Source organism: Brassica napus, chromosome C5 (genome assembly GCF_020379485.1).
Source record: "Brassica napus cultivar Da-Ae chromosome C5, Da-Ae, whole genome shotgun sequence".
Classification (NCBI taxonomy): Eukaryota; Viridiplantae; Streptophyta; class Magnoliopsida; order Brassicales; family Brassicaceae; genus Brassica; species Brassica napus.
In genome coordinates, this window is record NC_063448.1 from 30,768,986 (window position 1) to 30,789,481 (window position 20,496).

The following is a 20,496-nucleotide window of genomic DNA, read 5'->3' on the forward strand; positions in this document are numbered from 1 at the left end:
TTAATGAAATCACATTATGTACAAATATTTGTTTTCATCTAAGAATATATAGATATAATTAAGGAAAGTGTTTTCTTACTTCAAAACTAAATTTTTTTTTTTCCTTTTTTCTAATATCAAGATCATTTGTGTGATCTTTCTTTAATGAAATCACATTATAAAAAATATTTGTTTTCATCTAAGAAAATATAGATATAAGGAAAGTGTTTTATTACTTCACAATTAAAAAAAAATCTTTAAAATGAAATATTAGTATTTTGTGAATTTTCCTTTTATTATGAAATCATATTATATATACATATATTTTCGTTTTTTTTTTTAAACTTTATAAATATTTCCTTTCTGTTTTATATTGTTATTTAGAAAATTTTAAGAAGGAAATAATAGTATTTAAAATGTAATTATTTTTAATTCATTAAAAGTATCATAGTAATCAACCACCGTGAAAGTTAACGTGGAAAAAGGAATTATTTTTAATTAAAGTATCATAGATATATATATATATATAATTTTTAATAATTATTTTTGTTATCATGAGAGCAATTATGTCCAAAACTGATCAATTAATACAAATGTATAAACAGACAAAAGTATTATCACTATGGCTTATTTTACCAATATCTCCCAAATATATATATATATATGTGCGAATGATGTTTTCGAGTATATTGTCCCTATAGTTCTGCAAGTAAGGCAAGGCTATAAGGAAAAGCAGTGACTCCAGCAAACGCAGAATTTGCCACAAACATGTTGGCCGCCTCAGTGCTGTGGACTTTGTCCCAGTACACGTACCTTCTTCGAAACTCACAAACCGGTTTATTTGCCGCACATAGTTCTGCCCCTGATTCGACCGAACAACAATTCTTCTGTGTTTCCGTAAACCCTACAAACATGTAAAATTTTACGCGTGACTGTTATTTTTTTTTGTTTATATATACGCAAGGTAAATTTATAGGAACTTAATCCAATAAAAGAATTTGTGATTTTACTGCAACCAAAACGGATCAAATATTAGTTTCAAAAAAAAAAACGGATCAAATATTTGTAAATTTGTAGTAAAATGAAGATTTATATTTTTATGAAACTTTTCGAAAAAGCTTTCGTAAAACTGCAGAATTAGTAGGCGTTTAAGAAGGATTCATAATTTTCCCAAAAGAGGTTATTGTGGTTTTACGAAACTTAATATTATTACAAAATATAAATATTTTCTAGAATGCCTTATTAAAAAACATTTTTTAGCATTTATTAAATCAAACTCACACAAATCCAAGAGTAAATACATCTTTTTATTGCTTTAGAAAACTTAACTCAAAAACTAAAACTCTCTCAAATCTCATAAGTATATACTACTACATCATGGTACCTCCTTATATAACAATCATAATTTCCTAAACTCATTTGAAAACACATATTTCCTTTTTCCTAATCTTAAACTCATTAGGATAACTTATAACCTAAGTTATCTTCAAGCTTAAGTCAACATTCTCCTCCATAGTTTGAAATCTCCTTTCTTCACATCTTGAACTTCAATGAGAATTCTCATCTCCTTGAATTTGATTCTTCCAAGTGATTTAGTTAATATCATATGTCGGCCTTCTGTTCCTTGCCAGCGACGAAATCAATGTCCACAAAACCTTCTTCAACAAATTCTCTAATAAAATGACATTTCTTGTGTTTGTGTTTACTTCTTCCATAAACACCGGGTTTTTGGTATGAATAGTGACTGATTTATTGTATGTACAAATCACTGCTTTGTTAGCTTCCTTATCTGTGATTTCTTCAAGCAACTCTTGCAGCCATAACGCTTGCTTTGCATTCTCCGTTGCTGCCATAAACTCAACTTCACATGAGAATAGTGCAACAGTATCCTGCTTTTGTGAGCACCAAGTAACAGGACATTCGTTAAGATAACAAAATGTGTCCCGTCATCCTTCTATCGTCGTCAAGATCTACACTATAACTACTGTCGCTGTAGCCTATGAGTCCTCTCTTGGTTTCACACTTAAAGTACAGTCCAAGTGCGCAAGTTCCTCGCAGATACCGTAGCACTTGTTTGAAAGCCACACCATGTGATACCTTCGGTTCATGCATGTATCAACTAAGCACTCTAACGCAATGGCTTCTATCAGGTCGAGTATGGATCAAATATCGTAGACAACCAATGTTTCTCCTGAAATCCTTCTCATTGGTTCCTTCTCATAGGAACATGAACCATATTGCAATCACTCATACCCGCTTCCTTTAGTATCTTACTTGCATACCTCTCTTGATGCAAAATTATACCATCTTTAAGTTGAGTTACTTCAATACCGAGGTAATAACTGAGCTTACCAAGATCACTCAGCTCAAATTTGGTTGCCATCTCAACCTTAAATTCTTGTGTAACCTCTAAGCTCGAACCTATAACTAGATAATCTACATAGACTGCAACCAAAAGAACACTCCCCTTTGATTCCTTTCTGAACAGCAACGGCTCCTTGTAGCACTTAGAGAAGTTTAGTTCTTTAAGAATCGCCTTTAGCTTGATGGTCCAAGCCCTACGTGCTTGTCTCAAACCATAGAGAGCTTTATGCAACTTATACACCTTGTTCTCACTACCTTTGATCTTGAAACCCTCAGGTTGTGAAACATAAGCTTCTTCACTCAAGTCTCCATGAAGAAACGTTATTTTAACGTCGAGATGGTGGATTTTCCATCCATTAGAAGTGGCAAACGCAATGATAACCCGGACTGTTTCTATTCTTGCTACTGGAGAAAACACTTTTTCAAAATCAACGCCATGACGTTGCACATATCCCTTAGCGACGAGCATGGCTTTGTATTTGATAATACTCCCATCTGCATTGCGGTTTATCTAAAAAACCCAATTCAAACCAATCGTTTTGCAACCGAAACGAAGCTCAACCAGAGTCCACGTCTTCTTTTTCTTTATCAAAGAAATCTCATCTTTAGAGGCGTCTCGCCTAACGTTATTTCTTTTTGCCGCATTCCAGTCCCATGGTTCTTCATCAAAAGAAGTATCCTCTCAGTTTCTGCTACTTCAGCCAACAAAATATAATCCTCGAGGTAGCTAGATCTCGTGGTTACTCTTGTCACCTTCTCAACTGAGTCGGATACTCCGTTTCAGGGTTCTCTGTTTCTTCATAAGACTCTTCTTCGTTGCATTCACCATCGCTACCTTGCTCGCTATCATTACCTTCTTCATCTGTTTTATCTTGCCTCTCCTCTTCGTAACCGTGCACCGGAAAGTTAGTGCTCCTTGTTCTTCGGTAGACTCTTTTCCTATTATATTCCAACCCCAACTTTTATGTTCATCAAAGATTACGTCCCTGCTTACTATCACTTTGCGAAGCTTTTGGATCAAATAACCAATATGCTTTTGATCATGGTTTTGTTCCAAGGTGCACTAATGCTTGCGACCAATCATCAAGCTTCTTGAGATATGGTGCTTCTATCTTGGCATAGCAGACACAACCGAATACGCGTAGGTTCTCCACGTTCGGTTTCTTTTTTTTAAAGCTTTCATATGGAGTTTTCTCTTTCAGCTTACGGGTTGCAATTCTATTGATGAGATATGTTGAGTGTCTTACCGCTTCTCCCCATAGGTAGTTTGGAATACTCACATGCTTCATTATGCTTCTAGTCATCTCCATTAAAGTTTTGTTGCATCGTCCAACAACTCCGTTCTGCTGTGGCGAGTAAGGTGCGGTTAGATGTCTCTTTATTCCATGGCTTTCGCAGAAGCTCTGAAACTCGTGAGAAGTGAACTCACCACCTCTATCCGTCCGTAAAGTTTTGATGGTAGACCCTGTCTCTTTTTAAAATAATCTGCTTAAAGCTTTTAAACTTCTCAAAAGCTTCACTTTTCTCCTTCAACAAGATTGACCACATGTACCGAGAAAGACCATCAATCAAAACAAATATATAACTATTTCTTGTTGTTGTTGATGGTGTTATCAGTCCACAAATATCTCCATGGATCAGCTCAAGGATATGTGAGGCTCAATATGTTGTTGCCTTTGGAAATGATCTTCTTGTTTATTTTCACATAAGACAAGACGCGAAAGTATCTTTATCAATATCGATCATAGGCATTCCCTTGATTACTTCCTTGTTCATCATCGATCTCATAGTACAAGACCAACATGTCCAAGTCTTGTGTGCCAAGTATCTGAATCACTGAGGTTTGTGGCATGAAGACGTCTAGTGCTCTCTACCTCCATGGTGACTTTGTATAGTCGATTTTGTTTTACCTAATTGACTTTACTAACAAGTTACACTCTCGATCATATAAAGTTAGGTAGTCTTCTCTCATTCGAACGTCGCAACTAGATTATGTAGCCTGTCCAAGGCTTATGATATTACTCTTCAAGTTTAAAGTATAAATCATCTAAAGCTTTGCGCTTCCCATCTTTGGTTGTGAAGAGAATAGATCTTTTTACTTTTATATCGATACGAGAATCGTCAGCAAACCTCACTTTCCCCGTAATCTTCTCATCTATCCGCGTAAAATAGCTTTGATTCCCAATCATATGATTACTTGCTCCGTTGTCCAAGTACCATATGTTATCAATCTCAGAGTGTGCCTCAAACTTGCGTGGCATGACTTTCTCTTCATTGAGGTATACTACCTCGTGCATCATCAACTCCCTACCTCGTGCATCATCAACTCCTCTGCTACATGTGTGCTGTCAGTCTCACCCGCTTGTGTCTCCTGTAGTTTGAGAAATCGATCAGGATAATCAATGACATAGTGACCGGTTTTATCACACCAATAACAGACTACTCTTGACATGTCCCTTCCTTGTCTCCAGTCACGTTGATTGTTATAATTCCCACGTCCTCTTCCTCTATTTCCAAACCGTACTCCCCATCCTCTTCCTCTACCGTAGCTATTATGTTGTGTCGGAGAATCTATGTTAGCGTACATGAGCTTCCCTTGATCTTCTTGTTGATCTTCATCTTGGATTTTTTCTTCATAAGCTTTTAACCTTCCAACAATATCATTGAAACTAGTTGTGTTTAGGTTAAGGACTTGCTCGAGCGCAGCGATTATACGAATGTATTTCTTTCGGAGGAGGTTGTTTAGAAATTTCTTCACAAGTTTAGATTCATCAATAACTTCTCCCAAAGCTGTCGATTTTGAGGAAGCTTATGCAAGTTTTTCTGAGAAATTGTCAATGGTGTCAGTTTCTTTTATCTTCATCTGACTGAAGTCATCCATTAAGGTCTGAAGTCGAGCTTCTCGAATCCTATCCACTCCTACATGTCATGCCTTGATTGCTTTCCAAACTTCTTTGGATGTATCGAGGTTGCCAACTTGTAGGATTAGAGAATCAGGTAGCAATTCGAATAGAAAGGCTTTGCCATATCACTCTTGTCTCTATTGGTTGTGCCTGGTTCTATCGAGTCCAACACTTTATGTACCTTTAGTGCAACTTTCATTCGCATGCTCCATACTGTGTAGTTTGTAGTATTGAGAATCGGACATTGTATATTTGAAGGACTGATCTCCTTCGCCTTGGTCGTCACGGTTAGATCCCCCATAACTCTGTCTTCTCAACAAAGCTTTTTTAGTTATCTTCTCTCGGTTTGTTTATTGATCTCAATAAAGCTCTGATACCAATTATTGAAATCAAACTGACACAAATCCAAGAGTAAGAACACACCTTCTCATTGCTTTAGAAAGCTTAACTCAAAAACTAAAGCCCTCTCAAATCTCATAAGTTATACCACATCATAGTATCTCTTTATATAACAATCATAATTTCCTAAACTCATTAGAAAATACTTTCTTTTTCCTAATCCTAAACTCATTAGAATAACCTATAACCTAAGTTATCTTTCAAGCTTAAGCTTAATTGTCAACAACATTACCATATGTTTTTAGTTCGGCAAAGAAAACACACAACCAACAAAATCAGTTTAGCAACAAAAAGAATTGGCAAAACGGATTTCCTCTTGGATCAAAATGTTGAGCTCAATATATTTAAATCTACTTACCTACGCAAGAGGAGTTTGACTGGTGAAGATATCAACGTAAGTGATCTTAGCATCGTTGAAGTTTGTGTTAAACTCACTGACCAGATCTTTGAGGTTCTTGTTGAATGATTCAACAGCTTTGTTCACTTCAGCAGCGCAGCCTAGACCACCACCATGGGAGGCGATCATTCGCGGCGTGCATCCGAGCTTACTGACCCCAAACAACCCCACCTTCCTTGCTCCTTGGACATATAATAACTGTACATAAACAAAGTCTCGTAATATATCTGTTTTTAAAAAAGATACATATTAATCTTATTATATAAAGCTTGGTTCTTCAAAGTTGCTAATTAACATGATCGCGACACATGTCAATAATATATTTAAGATTGTGACATGCGTTAATTTATCTCATAATTAAAAACATATATACTAAGATATTAACAAAAATGAATTTACTAAAAATCTTATTATATATATTATTTAATAGTAATTTTTTTTAAGATCCTACTCAAAAGATAATTGCAAAAGATTATTTGATAATAATTTTTCTTCTAATATTGTGACATGTGTTTAAATATACAATGATTAAAAGTATATATATTAAGAGAATAAAACGATTTTTGAAAAAAACTACTTAAAAATTACTTAATAGTAAAAACGATTTAAAAATATTTAGTAGTAATTGTTTTAGAAAATTTCCTTTTTTCAAAATCCTAAAAAATAGATTTGAAAACAAATTATTTAATATAATTTTTTTCTTAGTTTTAAGAAAACTCCTTTTTATTATTTTAGTATATGTATTTTTGATTATGATATAGTTTAACATATAAATGTTTTTAGAAAAATAATGACCATGTGTAACAATCATGTTAATCATCAATTTTGAAGAACCAATCTCAATATAATATTTTATAATTATATTTTCATTAAAACTTAGATAAAATTATATTCAATAAAAATATATACAGTAAAATAATAAATTATTGGTACAAATCATTTTTGGTATAGGATTTGTATAAACGAAAAATTATATAACTTATTTAAAAAAAATCAGATTTCAATAAAGGAAAATTAACATTAAACAATCTTTTACAATTTTTTTTAATAGTATTAAAAATCAGATTTTAATAAAAGAAAATTAACACTAAACACTCTTTTACAATTTTTTGGTTTAAAAGTTTTAAAAAGGATAATTACTATTAATAACTTTTACAGTATTATTATTATTATTATTACTATTACTATTATTGTTATAATTGTTATTATTATTATTATTATTTTTATTATAATGTTTGTTTTAAAAGATACTAAAGATAGAGAATTATAAAAGATAAACATTAAATTTTAAAAAAAAATGTTAAACAAAAACGAATTGTAAAATCCTATGAGTACAATAAATTATTTAATAATAACATGAAGAAAAACTAATTTTAAAATAAATAATATTACTTTTTTGAAAGCATAATTAAAAGAAAATTGTAAAAGTAATCTTATTATTTTCTTATAAGTAAATAAATTTCCTTTTTAATAGATAATTGTATGTTAAACAATTATGACAAAATAGCTACAACTATTTCATATCTATATTTAGGTTTAAGCTTCCACATATTATTTTTACAAAAAATAATAGTATTTACATGAAAAGTATTATATGAGTATTTTCTTTTAATTTCTTGATACAACTCAACTTTTAATTTTGATGTTATTGGCGTAGATGAGTATGTGTGAATATGATAAATATGTGTTTGTATGTATAAAGCAAAATAAATAAATAATTAAACAGAATTTTTCTATTAAAAATAAAATAGTTGTATAAAAATCTAAAAGAAAAAAAAATTAATCTCTTTTTAAAAGTCTAAATAAAATAAAAACGTAAAAGTAATCTTATTTTTCTTATAATTAACTAAATTTACTTTTTTAATAATTTTGTGTTATAAATATAAACTAAAATTAACTTTAAATATTTCACCTGATATGATTGTGATATGTGTCAATTAAAAAATTAGATTGTGAATATGTCAATAAAAACTTTCATTATGTGAAAATAACTTCTTATTTTCCTAAAAGCATAATAAAAGAGATTTCTAATAGAAAATTATTTTCTAATCTTACCAATTAAAAACTTTTCGTTTTGTTTAAATCGCGACTAGAGAGAATTGTAAAATTTTATTTGATAATAATTTTTACTTCAATTAACAAGAAAAATTGTAAAAATATTAATGATATTGAAAAAAAGGAATTTTAAAATTTGCAACTTTTAAAAATAGTTAACATTAACTGAAAATAGTTATTTGATAGAAATTTTATTTATTTTTAAATCCTAGACGAAATATAATTCTAAAAGATTATATAATATTAATTTTCTTTTATAAAATCCTACAAAACTGCAAAATAATATTTGATAGTTGTTTTCCTTTTTTATAAAAAAAAATCCTAAACAAAAGAAATTTGTATAATATTTTTTAGTCCTAACCAAAAGAGAATTGTAAAAATTTATTTGATATTATTTTAAGAGAGTATTTGATGATGAATATTTTGATAACAATTATTTAACTAACAAAAGAAGTATAAAATTAGTAGATACGAATTGTAAAAATAGCAATTTTAAAAATATTTATTAATAACTAAAAATAATTATTTGATAGCAATATTTTTTCAGAAAATTCTAAAGAAGAGATAATTGTAAGGTTATATGACAGTAATTTACCTTTTTTTAATCTTAATAAAAATTGTAAAAGAGTATTTAATATTTTTATTTTATTTTTTAATTGTAAATAAAAAAAGATATTTATAAAATATAATGTTTTTCTTTTTAAAAGAATCATAGCAAAATAAAACTTTAAAGACATATTTAATAAAATATTAAATTAATACATAAGAACATGTATAATGTTGTCATTGATTCGATTGGTGTATTTAATTTTCATTTCTTTTTACTTTTCATTTCTTATTTCAGATTGTGTTCAGTTTAAGTGTTTATGTATATTATTTTCTCTAATCCTTAGTATAAAGTTTATAACAACTCATCTATACATCATGATTATAAAATACAAATATTAACTTGAACTTATGTGTGAAAATAAGTTTTAATTATAAAATAAATCTCAAACAACATAAGCAAAAAAAAATCATAATACTATAATAAAAAAATTTATTATTTTATGGTTTTTATTAAATTAAAACATCAAACAAAACCCGTTGCAACGGGTTTATATCTTGTTATGAATAAAATTTATATAAACACTTCTACTTATTTTTAGGTTTTGTAAAATTAATAAACTATTTATTATGTAATTTGTTTTAATAAAATCAGATTTGAGGGTCTATAATTCTCTTATTATTTTTCTTTTTAAACCTTGGCTATACTAGCGATAACGTCCAATGAGGAATTCAGCATATTGATCGTAAGTGAACGTGCGACTAGTATTGTACTTATCACCTTGCATGAAATAATTGTTGAGATAATCATTGCTTCCAATATTAATTGTGTATAGGCATTTCTCCAGCTTCTCGGATGGCACATTCGCCGTCATTATAATCGTCCGTCATTATAATCGTCCGATGATTCTTTATTTGCTTTTCAAAACTGATTTTATCGCCCTATGAGACAAAAATACTATTATGCATAATAATTAAGTGTTCTAAACCGAAACAATACCAAATATTGTAGTTCTCGAAAAAAAAAATTCTGTAAACGAGTCATATTTAATTAGGCTCCCAGCAAGAAAATAATAATCAATAAAAAAGACAAATGGTTACTTCCCATGAAAGAATTTTTTTTTTGAACATCCCTTGAAAGAAATTAATAAATTGTTCTTTTTAGTCACCTATAACATGTATATAGTATTATTTTATATCTGATCCTTGTAATTCATGTTGCCTATTTGGAGCCTTAGAATAGATTAAGGCTTCCTTAAGGTGATCAGCACATGATTAGTTAACTTAAAATTCTTTAAGGTGCACAAAAAGTTACGTTTGCTGGAAAGAAAACTCGTCGATTAATATTAACTAGGTGATTTTTCCGTGTTCATGCACGGGTATAAATATTTAGAAAATAAATATACTATAATAATTAATTGTTATTTATTTTTAATTTTAAATCAATTTATAATTTGTATGCATAATTTGTATTAATAATACTACTAGATTTTGATCCGCGCTTTGAAAGCGCGGGATATTTTTTGTTGAAAAATTTATTAATCCATCTATTTGTTCACTAATATGTTTAGGCATGTGCGTTCAATTTTCAGTTTGACTGTAATTTGTTTTTTTTTTTTTGGTTTTCGGTTTTGGTTGTGAATTTGTTTTTTTTCCGAATTAAAAAATATAGGAACCGTTCGATTATTTGTGAATTTAGGTTTGGTTTCGGATTAATTAGTTTAGCTCTTAGTTTGATTGGGATAAAAATATTAAAAACTCGATAAATTTTGGAGTTTAATTTGGTACTGGTTTACTACCTGTTTTTGGATAATACGGTTAAAAATCACATTTTTTGTATTTTTAGAACAAAATCGGATAAATTTAAATATTTAACATATAATATTCTTGTGATTTCATTGTATTGCGAAATCCGTATCTTACATAGTAATCTTTCTTATCTTTTGTAAATCTATTTATATTGAAGTTGATTTTAATAATGAAAATAAATTATATTTAAAATTCTTACAATATATAATAACTTCCCGAAAACTATCAACATTTTTTATTTTAAAATTAACATTTATAATACAAAATAAGAACCATTTTAAATTAATTCATAAAAATAATCATTTTTAATAAAATCAAAATTATCCATGTTTAAGTTAACGAATATAAAAAAGTAAAAATTGAGCTTTAAAGCCTATAGGATCAAAAATTACATGAAAGGTTACTGGTAAATTGGGCTTACAAATCAACGACCAACTTTTGTTTTCTATAACCCAACCCAAAACATGTTTAAGTATCCTAGAACTGACAAAACAGAATGCTTAGGTTTTAGGAAAAGATTGAGGGATCTTCTCTTTATTATCGAATATATCTATCTTTTAAGATTAGTATTCGGAAAATTCATATTCTCTGCGTGTTCATCAAGTTAATTTAGTTAAATCGGAAAATCTTGTTTATATATATTATCTTTTGAATTTATTGTATGTAGCAATTACGAAAATGGATGTTATAGAGAATATTCTTGGAATTTGTTTGATTTGAATCCGAAAATCTATGAGTTTCTGTTTATTACGTTTTATATTTATATTTGTATACCAAATTTGGTGAATATAAATATTTACATATTATTGGCTGTTTAAAAGGTCAATAACATTGAAAACCAATGATTTCGAAATATGCTAACCCTATACTATAATAGTATAATTAATATTACTGAAAGATAATATTTAATATATTTCGGGAACTTCATATAAGAAAATTTTAAATAAGACATAGGCATTATAATAAACTCCAATATATTTGGTATAGTTTTTTGGACAATGGGTTTTTGATGATGTTAATAGGGTTTGAATAGAGTTAGGGTTTGAATGGAGTTTTAAGGTATAGGGTTAGAACAAAAACCAATATGAATGGGTTAGTAAACATACACTAAATGGGCTTAAAAAATGATGGATATATTGTTTAAATTATTGGGCTATTTTGTTTAGTTAGACATAAATATGCTATTTTCTAATTTGTTGGGCTTTTAATTTCCGAAAACCATTAAAAACAATTGAAAAAGGTAATGGAAATTTTTGTAATTAATTGAAAAAGTCAGGGGCATAATCCTAAGAATGATTATGCTTTAATAGTATAGATATTAAAATTATGATTAATTTTCTTATTTTTATTTACGTTGGTTGTTGGCTTAGATATGTAAATATATTTGAGGAAGATTATGTATAACTTAAGATATATTGGTCTTAGAATGAAATAGAAAATAAACTAAAGTGTCTAATTCCAAATTATGTAAATTAATATAACGATAATATTCTACAGTCTCATGCATATATATAAATTTTACAAAAGAACTAAATTATTTTATTTTCATATGTTAATATTTTTTGAGTCATCCTATAATTTACATGTCATAAAATAAATTATTGTTATAAAATTATATACTTATTGCAGTTAAATATGTGATTTTAGATATAATTTGGATTAGTCGAGTAACTCATGTTGTGAGTATATTGAGTTATATATATTTTTTCAAATTCAAACTGAAGTATAATTGTTTTTATTATTATAAGTAAAATCAAATTAATTTTATTTATCGTTTAAATATGAATGTAGTTTTATAATATTTATCAAATTATATGTTGATTTGTTTTAAAAAAGAATAGAAAATAAAGCGATGATCAATATGAAGTTACATATATAAATAACTAATACATTTTTGGAACCTTATAAACACATATAAATATTTACAATAATTAAACTGAAATGGTAAACTGAAATTTATTTTGAATAATCTTAAAAATGAGAATTCAAATTTTCGTTCGTATTTTAATTATAGTCATATTAAGTTCCACAAATATAAAAAATAAAATTTAAAAGCAAATGTAATATTTTGAAAACAAATATTTTTAATAATGATAAAAATATAATATATCTACCTCGTTAAAGTATGTAACAATTAAAAATATTTTGTAATTATTTGATCAAAAGATGTTTATTGTTAATTCTTTTTTTAATATCTCTTAAAAATAAGTAGTTTAAAAAAATTGTGTGGTTGTATTTTAAAAATCATACTATATAAGAAAAATATATAATTTATAGATTTTTTTGCTGTAATTGAAAGATATTATATTCAACTAAATATATGAAAAATAAATAAAACATTTCAATATTACTAATTATAAACTATTTCTAGTCAATTAAACATATGTTAGTTCATGTTACTTAATTATTTTATGTAATTGTCTAAGAAAATAGATAGATATATAAAAATTATTTCTTTTACTTTGAAAATATATATTTTTGTATTGTACAGAATTATGTATTAAAAATAATATTTTTTTTCTAATATCAAGATTATGTGTGTGAATGTTGTTTTATGAAATCATATTATATGCAAATATATATTTTCATTTAAGAAAATATAGATATAAAGAAATATTTTTTTACTTCAAAAGTACTTTTATGTTATTTAAAATATTTTTTAAATGAAATATTTCTTTTTGTGAACTTTTCTTTTTAATGAAATCATAATATATAAATATATTTTCGTTTTTAAATTTGTTTTTTAAACTTTATAAACGTTTCATTTTTATTATATATGCTATTTGATTTTTTTTTTAAAGGAAACTAAATAAAAAATTCAATAATATAAATGTATCATTTTTAATTCATTAAAAATATCAGCGTAATCAACCGGAGAATTAATGTGAGCACGACACATACGAAACTGATTTCTCAAATAATATTATAGAGATTTACCTAAAAGTCTATAATTGTATGATAATTTTCAGATATTTGCCCGTATATTAACCCGGGATTCATAACATTTGAACTAGTCTTTTTCGAAGCCAGATCGATTTGAGCCTCAAACTTTCACTACACAAAGTCCTTATTTAAAACTATATACAAACATCATAGCTAATAATTGAGAACAAATGATCACCACACATATTTTCAAATCAATTAAACTATTAGTAAAGTCTGAAGATGAAACTGAATTTCGTTTAGGAAATCTACTTAATTACTCTAGCTTGTGTCACATTTGGCCAATGTGTAGTAGTATTAATGAAAATGAAACACTTGAGGAAAAAGCATGAAAATAAATTCAAGTTAATCTCTCTTGCTTTTAAGTAAGTTCTTACCAAATGGTAGCTAGTCTCTTCGAGAATTCCGGCAGCACCAGAAGCTTAGTTTATACCAGTGTGAGCTTGTTGAGGAGATGCTCCAGCAAAAGGTGGAATGTAATCACTGAATCCCATTAGTTCAGCTAAAAACATAAACCAAACTCATATTACACAAGTATTCATTATGAATAATACGCACAAGAATTTTTCTACAAAAAAAAATGATACAGAATAAATTTTAAATTTCCTTAAAAAAACTGAATCTTGATACACAATATACATACAAAACTTTATCTATCTACTAAAATAGTATATTTACCTATCTACTAAAAAAAACTAAAATAGTATATTATTCAGAAGTAGTGACTATTTTGCATATTATCATTATCTAGTTATAATGTTTCCGTTTCTTTTTATATATACCATTATTATTGATGTATTATTCGTTAAAAACGTCAGCTAGAGACACATCCATTAGAATCTTCCAGTTACTAAAAAACTTGTAATTTTTGGCTGTTTCTATGAGCAGATTCATCGACAACATATTGGCACAGAAATAAACCAGGCCGAGGACTAACCGATAAAGTCGGGAATATTACGGCCATTGCTAAACCGGCCGGTAGGACCTCTAGCAAAATCAATACCATAAGGTGAATAATGAACTTTGACGGTAGTGTTCAAGTCATTGTTGTTACCGTTGTCGAAGACTGAGTCTCCGAAAACGAAATAGCAAGGCACTAGCTGTGTACGAGCCTCCTCGGCCATTATAAGCGCCATTGCCGCAATAACCCACAACAATGCCTTGAAAATTACCTCGGTGTTATATAATAAATCTGAGGTAGTGTTTATATTTATTATTGTATATATATTTGTTAGTGGGTGTGTAAAAGTGACAAGACAAAAAGAGAGAGAGATGAGACAACAGATTGAGAGAGATGTTGAAAGAGATTCAGATTCTTAATTCAATTCCTTTTTTCTTTTACAACTCTATTTATAGAGAGGAAGAGTCGGTTTATTTCACCAACTGATAAGAAAAGGACAAAAATATATATCTGACATATGTACTGCTGATAATATAAAAACCTCTTGGAACATATGACATGTGGAAGTGATGAGGATGATATGAGACCATGACAAGTGTTATTGGATAATCATTCATATTTTAACTCTCCCCCTTGATTATCCAATCATGTATTATGTAGTGCCTTATTAAAAACCTAATCACGGAAAAACCCTTTGGGATAAAAACCGTGAAGAGGGAAAAATAGTATACTGCCGTAATCTCCCCATGAGAATAGTGGACTTAGCTTTTTCTTCAAAAGTCACGCAAATGCCGCATTCCGATACTGTAGACGTGTTTTCGGGGTTTCTAGGATAAATCAATCCTAAATCAATACGTACCTTGGAGAGAACGGATATGTTCTCGACGCCGTTCTAATTTCCATAAATAGGAAATGAGCTATATCTTGCAAAGATATTAGTGTCTAAACGTATATTTAATCAAACACAACTCGCAAGATATGTAAGCTCATATATGCTTTATTACCATTAGCATCTTCAAAGTACTTATTTATGTAAGATCTTACCAGGATCTTTTAAACATCTCTTTCATCGAGAGATCTATTTGCCATTGGAGTACTCAAAAGAGTCGCTTTATTCATACCAAAGCATTTCGACAACCTTTTCGTATGGATTGATTGATGCACAATTATTCTTTCTCGGAGATGCTCTATTTGGAGCCCAAGACAAAACTTTGTCTTGCCGAGATCTTTTATTTCGAACTCTTCTTTCATATGAGTTCGAGCATCATCAACCTCCTTTTGAGTTCCAATTATGGTCAAGTCGTCTACATATACAACAATGATCACAAAGTCAGATGACGATTTCTTTATAAAAACGCATGGACATATCGCATTATACACATATCCCTTTTCCAAGACATATTCACTTAAGAGATTGTAGCACATGCGTCCGGATTGTTATAATCCGTAAAGTGATCGCTGTAACTTGAACGAACAAATCTCCCTGGATTTTTCTTTCAATGCCCCTGGCATTTTCAATCCCTCAGGGAGTTTCATATATATATCGTTATCCAACGATCCATACAAATATGTAGTCAAAACGTCTATAAGATGCATTTCAAGATTTTTAGATGCCATTAAGCTCATCAAAAATCTAAACGTAATTGCATCCATTACCGGGGAATACGTTTCCTTAAAATCAATTCCCGGTCTCTGAGAAAATCTTTGGGCAACTAATCAGGTTTTATATCGTGTTACTTTTCTCACGAATACCCACTTATACCCAACAAGATTTATATTCTCAGGCGTTATGACTATAGGTCCAAAGACATTCTTTTTATTTAGGGAGAATAATTCAATTTGAATGGCTGCTCCCAATCATGTCTTTTTAATGGACCTTGGATCGGGATAATCACTTTTATGATCGATCTCTTTGGACACAGAAAAGGAGAACATTCCATCAACATCTTTTATCTTATAACTTTTTATCAAGGGTGTAGTTGATGGAAATCTCATACTTCTCTGTTCCCTTTTCGTTATCTGGATCATCTTTATTTGGTTCATCTTGAACCTTTTCATCTATGCCTTCTTTCAGTCATTTTTCAATATCAGGTTGTTCTGGAAGCTTTCCACTTATGCCTTCTTTCAGACATCTTTCAATATCAGGTTCTTTTGAAACCTTTCTGCTTTGCTCAACAAATTTCTTTTTCTTTTGGGGATTTTTATCTTTAGAACCCGCTAGTCTCCCCCTCTTTAACTGAACCCTAGGTTCATTCATTTTGTTACCATCAGTTTGTTCTTTAGGAACATCAACTCTGGATGGAACATTTTCTGCGGGTATATCATGTCGTATCTGTGAACACACTTAGTAACTGGTATGCCAAATTATGCAAATGCACAATTTCCTGAATTTCCAGCCCTCTTAGATTCGTAGGGGACCAAAGTGTAACAACAACTGTGTACACCATGTAATCTCTTTAGGAATTTCTCAAATTCCTCCCCCTAACGCTGGAAATTCATCCTCCGGTAAATCGTGCCGTAAACATATCACCAGTTTCTGGTTCAAGATACCTTATATACGGCTTGTTCTAACTCTTTCATAGTTTTATATATTCTCGAGAGTATCTTTAACTCTCCAGGGACTACTAAACATCAAGATGCAACTCAAGTTATTTTTGTCCTGCCAGACATTTCACTATATTGCATCTATTTTAAATTTTCTCCAGTGACCTTGGAACAAGCCGCTTTTCATACCTCAAGGTCATCTTTCATTTCATTCTTTGGAGAAATATATACCTTGGACTTTTATTCCAAAAATCTCTCGTTATTCTAACGAGCTTTATATCGAATTGATGGCCAATCAATTCACTCTACCCTCATACATAGAGGTAGATTCATAATCTTTATTTTTATATAATATAGCGCTTTTTCATTATTGTCGACAATCTATTTTCTCTTTGGTTCTATCTTTTTACCCGTACTGATATGGTTAATCGAGATCTCTTTATCATCATCGATGATTTACCCAGGTACCTGACTGTTATATTAACCATATCAACGGTCTCATCATGAGATTCATCCTCTATTTATATTTTTGCTCCATTTCGAGGACTCTTTAGAACCAAAGTGGTCTATCACGTCTCTAGCGTGCCATAGACTCATATATCGTCCGTTTAGGACACTATTTTCTTATTGGAGCATTTTCAGCTGGAATATGAGATATCATTTTTGCATCAAAATGTCTGGCAGGCATTTTGTAAATGGATTATTCTACTTTTCATTGTATTCCATTTCACATATCTCATTCCATCAGGTTATCATATGCTTCTAGCAAACTTGCGAGCATATTTCTAAGTATCCATATCACTACAAGAAAACACATGCTTAACGACGAAATTTAACGAGGAAAAATAATCCTCGTAAATTTACGTCGAGTTTACGAGGAATTTAAGTGAAAAACTAAAGTCATCGTTATTTCCTCGTAACGTAACGACAAAAGTGTTTCGTCGTAAAGTGGATGTAATTTTACGAGTATTTTACGAGGAAAAACTATTTCCTCGTAAATACGACGTAAAATTTGCGTGTTATTTACGAGGAAATAGTTTACGTGTATTTAGCGAGGAAATTTTTGAACCCACCAACTTTGTAGGTGTTACACGTTTTTTTTGGCCACCTAATTAATTTTCGTCGTAAATTCATAGGAAACTTGCAACTACCAGATTCGAAATTTCCTATAAATATGGATGTTTGAACATCATTTTAAACACACAAACAACAAAAAACGTGAAAGAAAAAAAATGGCTGGCTCCGGGACTATTTACGAGTTGCGGAAGTAGATGTATATGCATAGAGATGCTAATGGGAGAGTGACGAAAGAATACCTTGCGGGTCTGGAGACATTTATGCATCAAGCATATTCAACACCGCTCGCCCAAGAAAGTGGTAAGATGTTCTGTCCTTGTCGGAAATGCAACAATTCGAAACTGGCAAACCGTGAAAATGTTTGGAAGCATTTAATAAATTGAGGTTTCACGCCAAATTACTATATTTGGTTTCAACATGGAGAAGGTTTTAATTATGATCAGAACGAAGCTAGTAGTAGTAATAGCAATTTTCAGGAAAAAGAACCGGTTGATCATCATTTGCATAATGAACATAGTTACCATCAGGAGGAGATGGTAGATTATGATAGGGTTCATGATATGGTAGCTGATGCATTCGTAGCTCATGATGAAGATGAAGAACCTAATATAGATGCAAAAAAGTTTTACGAAATGTTAAACGCGACGAATCAACCACTTTACAGTGGTTGTAGAGAAGGTCTCTCTAAATTGTCGTTAGCTGCTAGAATGATGAATATTAAAACTGATCACAATCTACCTGAAAGTTGCATGAACGAATGGGCGGACTTGTTTAAAGAGTATTTGCCGGAAGACAATGTGTCTGCTGATTCTTATTATGAGATTCAGAAACTGGTTTATAGTCTTGGGTTGCCTTCGGAGATGATAGATGTTTGCATCGACAACTGCATGATCTATTGGGGAGATGATGAGAAGCTAGAAGAATGTCGATTCTGCAAGAAGCCACGATTCAAGCCGCAAGGACGGGGACGTAATAAGGTACCGTACCAAAGGATGTGGTACCTACCAATTACAGACAGATTGAAAAGATTGTATCAATCAGAGCAGACTGCTGGAAAGATGAGATGGCATGCCGAGCATACTCAGACGGATGGTGAGATGACTCATCCATCAGATGCAAGAGCCTGGAAACATTTCAACAAAGTACATCCGTATTTCGCTAGCAATATCCGGAATGTGTATCTTGGATTATGCACATATGGATTTAGACCGTTCGGAATGTCAGGGAGACAATATTCATTGTGGCCAGTCTTTCTTACTCCATACAACCTGCCACCGGAGATGTGCATGCAACGGGAGTTACTATTCTTGACCATATTAATACCTGGTCCGAACCATCCAAAAAGGTCCCTGGATGTTTTCCTACAACCACTGATAAAAGAGTTGAAGGATTTGTGGTCAACAGGGGTGAGAACGTATGACTGTTCAACGAAGACGAATTTTACGATGCGAGCGATGCTTTTGTGGACCATAAGTGATTTTCCTGCCTATGGGATGTTGTCTGGATGGACTACACATGGGAGATTAGCTTGTCCATATTGTAATGGAACGACAGATGCGTTTCAACTGAAGAATGGTAGGAAGACAAGTTGGTTTGATTGTCACCGTCGATTTCTTCCCATTGGCCATCCTTACCGAAGAAACAAGAATTTGTTTAGGCACAAAAGGGTTGTGAGAGACACTCCTCCTCCATATCTAACTGGAGAACAAATTGAAGCGCAAATCGACTACTACGGAGCTAACGAAACAGTTCGTTGGGGTGGTAATTGGCATGTCCCTCGTAATATGCCAGATTCTTACGGTGTTCATCACAACTGGCACAAGAAGAGTATATTTTGGGAGTTGCCATATTGGAAGGATCTTCTTCTGCGCCACAACCTCGATGTGATGCATATAGAGAAGAATTTCTTTGAGAACATCATGAATACAATATTGAATGTCCCAGGGAAGACAAAAGACAACATAAAATCGAGGTTGGACTTGCCGGATATTTGCTCAAGAAGCGAGTTACATATTAAAAGCAATGGACAAGTTCCCGTTCCGATATTCAGATTATCTTCAGAAAAAAAGTCGGTGTTGTTCAACTGGGTGGCATCAGAAGTGAAGTTCCCCGATGGGTATGTTTCGAATCTCTATTGATGTGTTGAAAAGGGTCAAAAGTTCTCCGGGATGAAGAGTCATGATTGTCATGTCTTTATGCAACGACTACTGCCCTTTGCATTTGCGGAGCTACTTCCAACAAACGTACATGAAGCACTTGCAGGTACGTAGTGTATTATATCACAATAATTTACAAAATAATATATGACTAACAATGTGTTTAATTTTTTTTTGAATATAAAAGGCATTGGAGCATTTTTCAGGGATCTGAGCACACGCACTCTTAAAGAAGAAGTTGTGGAACAGCTTCAGGAGAACATTCCCATCTTATTGTGCAACTTGGAGAAGATATTTCCTCCCAGATTTTTTGACGTCATGGAGCATCTAGCTGTCCACCTCCCATATGAGGCATTGCTTCGTGGACCTGTACATTACGGATGGATGTATCAGTATGAGCGAGCCATGAAATATTTGAAGGGA

General features: G+C 30.8%; 1 protein-coding gene across 2 annotated transcripts; it reads right to left on the minus strand.

Annotated features, from left to right (window-relative positions):
• Nucleotides 1–541: 541 nt before the first annotated feature.
• Nucleotides 542–15,849, minus strand: LOC106426443 (GDSL esterase/lipase At2g19050-like). 2 transcript variants are annotated; one of them, XR_002658605.2, is made up of 5 exons: nucleotides 14,333–15,849; nucleotides 13,773–13,897; nucleotides 9,425–9,585; nucleotides 6,004–6,240; nucleotides 542–883 (listed from the first exon to the last, which is right to left on the minus strand). XR_002658605.2 is itself a non-coding variant. In XM_013867163.3 (2 exons), exons 1-2 carry the CDS (start codon nucleotides 14,529–14,531, stop codon nucleotides 13,818–13,820), a joined length of 279 nt encoding a protein of 92 aa, XP_013722617.1. In that variant the 5' UTR covers nucleotides 14,532–15,845; the 3' UTR covers nucleotides 13,588–13,817. The 2 variants fall into 2 exon arrangements, 1 of the variants encoding a protein (XP_013722617.1); XM_013867163.3 differs by lacking the exons at nucleotides 542–883; nucleotides 6,004–6,240; nucleotides 9,425–9,585 and having other exon boundaries at nucleotides 13,588–13,897; nucleotides 14,333–15,845.
• Between the last annotated feature and the right edge of the window lie 4,647 nt (nucleotides 15,850–20,496).

What these genes read in the sequence shown, in the direction of transcription:
- LOC106426443 (XM_013867163.3), bottom strand. Translation starts at nt 14,531, where the DNA reads ATGGCGCTTATAATGGCCGAGGAGGCTCGTACACAGCTAGTGCCTTGC. An exon ending in TAATATTCCCGACTTTATCG is followed by an intron (nt 13,898 to 14,332) that starts GTTAGTCCTCGG and finishes TTATGTTTTTAG; the next exon opens with CTGAACTAATGGGATTCAGT.